Genomic DNA, 7,821 nt, shown 5'->3' on the forward strand with positions numbered 1-7,821 from the left:
TGAAAATTAGCTGAATACTTAATCTGGTGCACATGATTCATACTTTGTATGAATAACACAAATTATCCAAAAAATGCAGAAACAACAACTGTATAAAACAACTTCAAGGGCATTGAATTTTTTAAGGTTCCACAGTGTATACATTTTATGAATCAACTAACAAGCATGGATAAGCCTAAGCTTCTCAAGACAAAGAAACAGTATTCGTATTTTGCCAAGTCAGTCACCTGATGTGAAAAACTAAAACCAGCCCTCTCCTTTTTGCCGATATTCGAAAAAACTTCAGGTATTAGTTTCAAAATGTTTTGTTTTCACAAGTTTCAAAATGACTCTTTGTACCAGTATTTAAGAGAAAGCATGTCATAGAGTCCACTGGCATCAAATTAAAATGATAATGCATGAACAAATACACGGCCTGTCTCGTTCCCAGCAGGGTGCATTGTGTAACTGATGGAAAGGAGAATGGAGGAGGAGGTGCTCATTGACTCATGCCCCCACCCACACACACTTGTATGTCCATATCAACAGCTACATGTACACTTTGAAGTGTTTGTTTCTGCACCCTAAGCTAAACAATGTGACAATGCAACATTGTCTTCTTCATCTTCCCGGCCATTGTTTGTGTAACTCCATGTGTATTTCTTTCACCCATTCACATGTTTTACACAACCGAGTGGAACAGTTTGACACTGGGATCTCACATTTATTCATAACAAAGAGCTTTGTTTTCACGAGTGTTCTGCACATTCTTACTATCCAATATGTTTTTATACAGACTTCCAACAGCGGCTTACGGTCTACGTTTTATGGCATCAGAGTTCAATGTAATATCTATGCACGTCATTGCTGGGAAAATGCATATTCTGATTATGACATTGAATACAAGCATTACAAAGTATGTACTTTAGATGAAATCAATGGAAATATAGTAAACCACATTATTATAAAAACTTAAAAAATTTATTATGTCTAAATAATAGTACACATTTTGGCCAAATTAGTTTATGGACTGCATTATATTTGTGGTGCTGCCCTACACTTATCATACATATGCCATTGCCTTATTTTGACCTGCAAAAACAATGTAATGCTATGGTTGGCATAAAGTAAAAACAATCATATGTTACAAACTGTTTTGCCTAATAGCTGTGACAACATGGCAACAACAATTTATCTAATACTGGTTAAACGTTCACATTTCTATGGATAGCTTCTTTAGAATTATGCACTGCGACAAATATACGGTACTAGCACCAAAGCAGTATACACTGCGGTGCTTTCATCAGCCAGGTTATGCAAACTGTTGTTTCATTGAGGTCAGACCATTTGTTTGGGGATTTGGAGGTAAAATCAAAACTTGACATCTTAATAACTGAAGATGAAATTTAATTTTTTCAAAGAATCATGTTTCATTTCAATAGCTGAGAAATTAAAAAAAAGAACAAAGAGGCCTATGTATATCATTACCTTGCAGCACGTCACTGCATTAATCACAATTAATTAATCAAGAAAAAGATGCTAAGATATTTATTTGAAGCTAAGAATATTTACATAATCTGTGCATATATAACTCAAAATACCCCATTTTTTATGTACCTAATTTGTTAATCACATTGGTTTGTCTGAGGCGCTATATGTAAAAAGAAAGCTTGCAGGTGACAACATACAGAAATATATTACAGTGGTTCCTTGATTATCACAGGGGTTACGTTCCAGACCCTCTCGTGGTAGGTGAATTCCCGCAAAGTAGGAATTTTTATCAATATCATATCTATTTGAAGCCTTTATGAGCCTGCTCAGTGGCCTTGTGTTTAGTGTCCCCTCTGAGATCTGTAGGTTGTGAGTTCGAACCCCTACCGAGTCATACCAAACACTATAAAAATGGGACCCATTATTGGGGGTTAAATTATCAAAATGATTCTCGACCGCGGCCACCGCTGCTGCTCAGTACTCACCTTACCTCCCAGGGGATGGGTCAAATGCAGATGGTAATTTCACCACACCTAGTGTGTGTGCGCGACTATCAGTGGTACTTTAACTTCATGAACCCCCACACAGTTTTCGCACACACCGATAAACACGTCCTATGCTCCTAAAACACTCTCTAAAACCTACTTAATTTTAACAAACATCCATCCATTTACTACCGCTTATTCCCTTTGGGGTCGTGGGGGGTGCTGGTGCCTATATCAGCTACAATTGGGCGGAAGGCGGTGTACACCCTGGACAAGTCGCCACCTCATTGCCAGGCCAACACAGATAGACATACAACATTCGCACTCACATTCACACCCTAGGGCCAATTTAGCGTTGCCAATCAACCTATCCCCAGGTGCATGTCTTTGGAGGTGGGAGGAAGCCGGAGTACCCGCAGGGAACCCACGCAGTCACGGAGAGAACATGCAAACTCCACACAGAAAGATCCCGAGCCCGGGATTGAACTCAGGACCTAGATATTGTGAGGCACATGCACTTGACAGTACAATTACATGGTTGAACAAGAACATCCATATTCACATTAAAATGAGCTAATTCCCTTCATTTTTACAACTTGGATAAAGTAAAGCATTCAAAAATGTGATGTTTTTCCACTATTTTCCAAAGTACTTCATATGTTAGACCACATCACATTAAATAATCAGTAATAAAAAATATGTTGTTATTCTTAATAGGTAAATAAAAATATATTATATTATATTGTAAATATATTAAATATAATGTGTCAATGAGTTTCATAATACTATTTTTATGAAATATGTAAAACAATTATGGATGGAATATACTCATGGTAAGCATGATTTTGAAATAAGACAAAAATTAACACATTGAGGAATTTTGATTCCACTTCCTGTTTGCAACCCCATTTCAAATTCAACAAATTAATCGATTTTTATTCTCATTTCTATAGGGAATTTTTCACAAGCCTGACTATAAGGAGTAGGAACAAATAAACTCTGCTTCTTCCTAGTGCTGACACAAAAGTATATCTCAATATATTTTTACTTAAACTCGATATTCGATATATATCTCAATATATTTTCAGGTGAAAGTATAAATATAAAGATAGTCATTTTTGATCGAGATTCACGGTGGCAGAGGGGTTAGTGTGTCTGCCTCACAATACGAAGGTCCTGCAGTCCTGGGTTCAAATCCAGGCTTGGGATCTTTCTGTGTGCAGTTTGCATGTTCTGCCCGTGAATGCGTGGGTTCCCTCCGGGTACTCCGGCTTCCTCCCACTTCCAAAGACATGCACCTGGGGATAGGTTGATTGGCAACACTAAATTGGCCCTAGTGTGTGAATGTGAGTGTGAATGTTGTCTGTCTAGCTGTGTTGGCCCTGCGATGAGGTGGCGACTTGTCCAGGGTGTACCCCGCCTTCCGCCCGATTGTAGCTGAGATAGGCGCCAGCGCCCCCCGCGACCCCAAAAGGGAATAAGCAGTAGGAAATGGATGGATGGATGGACAACTGCACTGTAAACAGTCAGTGGCACTTTTATTAACCCATTTAGTCAAGATAGGTATTGACAGCGGCCCTGTGATGATGTGGCGACTTGTCCAGGGTGTACCCCGCCTACCGGCCAAATGCAGCTGAGATAGGCTCCAGCGCCCCCCCTAACTGTTTAGGTAGCACAGAATTAAATAACATAAATAAAATTCAAAAACATTCTTTCTACGTAAAATAAATAACACTGATGTGCAAAAATTACAAAATGTATCAAACATAAATAGAAAATTAATTAGCAGGCAGACACTTTTTAATTCCCAGGCGATGATGTAATGGATTTAATTGTGCGGCTATGATCTTCCTCACTTCGGCATACATTTTTGGCCGCATTTCTCGTGCGACATGTGCCCGGCTTGGCAACTCGAGAACAGTTTGAATTTGGGCTTACATGGTACACAACTCAAATTATTGTTTTATCCAGACGCATACATTTGTCGAAATGTGGCCAAGTAGATGGATTGTGGGTTTCCTGAAGGTCGCCAAAAGAAACATCAAAAGAAGAGAATCCCTCTGCCATCTTGCACTAGTTTTTTTAATATACAAATCGCCCACTTGAATATTCCCTCTATTTTTTCTCCAATTCTCTCGTCGTCATTTGGGATGTCTGTTGTGATTTCCTTTCCTGGTTCCATGACCCGCCATATCTTGCCTCTGATTGGCCTGCCCCGAATGTTTTGCCCTAATCTCAACGAATCGTCACTCATTTTAGCAAATAACCAACCAATCTTGGATGTTCTTATACTGCAAGCAATCTTAGAAGGAGGAAAGGGAGGGATTTAGTAGCCCATGAGAGGGAATGGTGAGCAAGGGAGAACTAAAAACACAACAAATAAGCAGTGTTTGGTCATTTTTACTTGAAATACATTATATCGATACTACGATATTTTTTTAATTCATATCTTGTTTAAAAATATATCAATATATCTTACAAACTCGAAAATATTGCCCAGTGCGCAAATTACCCATTCCCGACACGGTGAGGTAGTGACGAAAAATAACAATACAGGACTCTTTCGAGGCCCTGTAATTGGAATGATTTTAGGACATGTTGTAATGCGAAACAGTAAATATGTGATTGATTGTTGGTTTAAACATTTATTCGTAGATTCCACAGTACAGTACATATTCCGAACAATTGACCACAAAGTGATAACACCCGAATAAGTTTTTCAACTTGTTTAAGTCAGGGTCCATGTTAATCAATTCATGTTAGCATGGATGTACCACAATCTTTTCAGGGTGTCCAAAGTGTGGCCCAGGGGCCATTTGCAACCCGCAGATCAAGTTATGTTGGCTCGCGGCATATAGTCAAAATAAAATCAAAACAAAAACCGTACGAAAAATTTCCAAGAACAAGCTGACATTGTAATAATAACCTTCCAAAACGGATCCCACATGCTTTGGCAGAAAATGCCTGGACACTTATGTTCTTTCAGAAAGAACAAAAGTGTCCAAGGGGGCGGTATGATGTAGTGGGTAGAGCGGCCGTGCCAGAAACCTGAGGGTTGCAGGTTCGCTCCCCGCCTCCTGACATCCAAATCGCTGCCTTTGGGCAGGTCACTTCACCCTTTCCCCCCTGGTGCCGCTCACACTGGTGAATGAATGATGAATGAATGATAGGTGGTCGTCGGAGGGGCCGTAGGTGCAAACTCGCAGCTTCGTTTCCGTCAGTCAACCCCAGGGCAGCTGTGGCTACAAATGGGTTGTATTTGTATAGCGCTTTTCTACCTTCAAGGTACTCAAAGCGCTTTGACACTATTTCCACATTCACCCATTCACACACACATTCACACACTGATGGAGGGAGCTGCCATGCAAGGCGCTAACCAGCACCCATCAGGAGCAAGGGTGAAGTGTCTTGCTCAGGACACAACGGACGTGACGAGGTTGGTATTAGGTGGGGATTGAACCAGGGACCCTCGGGTTGCGCACAGCCACTCTCCCAACTGCGCCACACCGTCCCTCAAAGGAAGCTTACCACCACCAGGTGCGAATAAATGATGGGTTCCCACTTCTCATTGAGTATCTCATAATAAATAAGCGTAATGTATCTAATCCATTATTTTTATTATTAGAAAATGGGCAATCCCGGGCTCGGGATTTTTCTGGGTGGAGTTTGCATGTTTTCCCCGTGACTGGGTGGGTTCCCTCCGGGTACTCTGGCTTCTTCCCACCTCCAAAAACATGCACCTGGGGATAGGTTGATTGGCAACACTAAATTGGCCCTAGTGTGTGAATGTGAGTGTGAATGTTGTCCGTCTATCTGTGTTGGCCCTGTGATGAGGTGGAGACTTGTGCAGGGTGTACCCCACCTTCCGCCGGATTGTAGCTGAGATAGGCACCAGCGCCCCCCGCGACCCCAAAAGGGACAAGCGGTAGAAAAATGGATGGATGGATGGATGGATGGATGTATGGATGGATGTATGGATGGATGAATGGGCAGCACGGTGGAGAGGGGTTAGTGCATCCGCCTCAAAATACGAAGGTCCTGAGCAGTCTTGGTTCCAATCCCAGGCTCGGGATCTTTCTGTGTGGAGATTGCATGTTCTCCCTGTGACTGCGTGGGTTCCCTCCGGGTACTCCGACTTCCTCCCACCTCCAAAGACATCCACCTGGGGATAGGATGATTGGCTACACTAAAATGGTCCCTAGTGTGTGAATGTGAGTGTGAATGTTGTCTGTCTATCTGTGTTGGTCCTGCGATGAGGTGGCAACTTGTCCAGGGTATACCCCACCTTCTGCCCGAATGCTGCTGAGATAGGCTTCAGCGAGCCCCCCGCGACTCCAAAAGGGACAAGCGGTAGAAAATGGATGGATGGATGTTGGGAAGAAACTAAGAATGGAGCCATTATCAATGAGCAATGACATGGTTGTCTGAGCTCAAGTACAGAATGGCTCAATCATCGCTCTCTCTGAGCTGCAGGATGTTTGGCATGATTGTCATCTAAATGAGCAGGATGGCTTATAAGGCAAGCTTTTAGAAAAGCCACTCTGATTGGATAAACACAAGATGGCGCACACAAGGCGTTTTTACAGTGAAGAGTTTCTCATGTTTTGGTGATTATTATTTTTTGACGCAGTTCGTATATCATTAGTTTGTGCAAACACTCATAATGTTGTCATTAAGGACGACACTCCTTGAAATGGTTGTAAAACAGCACCGTGGAGTAAATAGTGAGGCATTGTGTTACTAACAACCGGGACAACGTGCCACCAAGCACCCCCGGCCCTGGAGCCCTGCTCGGCCGATGGCGGCGGTGCTTGCACTAACCTTCTTGACGGATTTCAGCGTGGGGACTGCGGTGAAGGCTGCGGAGGGCATTTCGCCGACGTTCATGTTCACGTCGCTGCTGTTCTTGCTCACGGTCAACGCCGAGTATTTCTCCGCGACGTTCTCCGTTTCCTTGACATATTTAGTGCCTTGTTTAACCTCCGCCTTGTCGTCCACCGCCGAGTCGGTCATCGCATCCGAGTGGCAAGTGTCCCGTTACCTCGACTGGAGTGACCGCCGCTAAAAAAGCAGCGACGCGCAGCAGCAAGATTGTCAACTTCGTGGGGAGATGCTTCACCTGTTTTCTATCGGATGACTTGGTGGGAGAAGAAGGTCGGGGCAACACTTCTTCGGCACTGCGGCTGCTCGGCTGTCATCCACAGGCAGCATCTCTGAGGGGAGGGGCGGCGCGTGGAGGCTGTGTCACCTGAGCAAGTGTGGGGGCGGGACTTAGCGTCTACCCACGAGCTCCTTAGAGGGAAACGAGACAACAAACATTTGAAAAAATGTCAGCTTTTCGAAGTTGTTTGTACATACCAGCTATTATTTTAGTCTTACGTAATGTTTTTTTTTATTAAAAAAAAAAAAGTTAAAGTACCAATGATTGTGACACACACACTAGTATGGCAAAGTTATTCTCTGCATTTGACCCATCACCCTTGATCCCCCCCTGGGAGGTGAGGGCAGCAGTGAGCAGCAGCGGTGGCCGCGCCCGGGAATCATTGTTGGCGAATTAACTCCCAATTCCAACCCTTAATGCTGAGTGCCAAGCAGGGAGGTAATGGATCCCATTTTTATAGTCTTTGGTATGAATCACCGGGGTTTGAACAGGGCGGACACTCTAACCACAACTGAACCAATTTCAATTCACTGAAACATTTTGGATAGTTTCACTCTTAAAAAAAAAAAAATATCATCCATGAATTATTTCCGTAACCATGAACCAAACAGTTGTTAAAATTAACCATTACACTCCTACAAGGCCACTGAGGCCACTGAGCATAACATATAAATGGGTTGTACTTGTATAGCGCTTTTCTACCTT

The 7,821-nt window shown here is 42.8% G+C and overlaps 1 protein-coding gene across 3 annotated transcripts in view; it reads right to left on the reverse strand.

The window, feature by feature from the left end:
* ahcyl1 (adenosylhomocysteinase-like 1) overlaps nt 1-7,171 on the reverse strand; it is a 31,168-nt gene extending 23,997 nt beyond the window's left edge. The window contains exon 1 of one of the 3 annotated variants that reach the window (XM_061903573.1): nt 6,777-7,170. In XM_061903573.1, the coding sequence (XP_061759557.1) occupies nt 6,777-6,968 (192 nt within the window). In that variant the 5' untranslated portion in view covers nt 6,969-7,170. Of the gene's footprint in view, nt 1-6,776 lie in introns of all 3 variants that reach the window. The other 2 variants (XM_061903575.1, XM_061903574.1) reach the window with 2 other exon arrangements.
* Between the last annotated feature and the right edge of the window lie 650 nt (nt 7,172-7,821).

Source organism: Nerophis ophidion, linkage group LG06, assembly GCF_033978795.1.
Source record: "Nerophis ophidion isolate RoL-2023_Sa linkage group LG06, RoL_Noph_v1.0, whole genome shotgun sequence".
NCBI classification, from domain to species: Eukaryota; Metazoa; Chordata; class Actinopteri; order Syngnathiformes; family Syngnathidae; genus Nerophis; species Nerophis ophidion.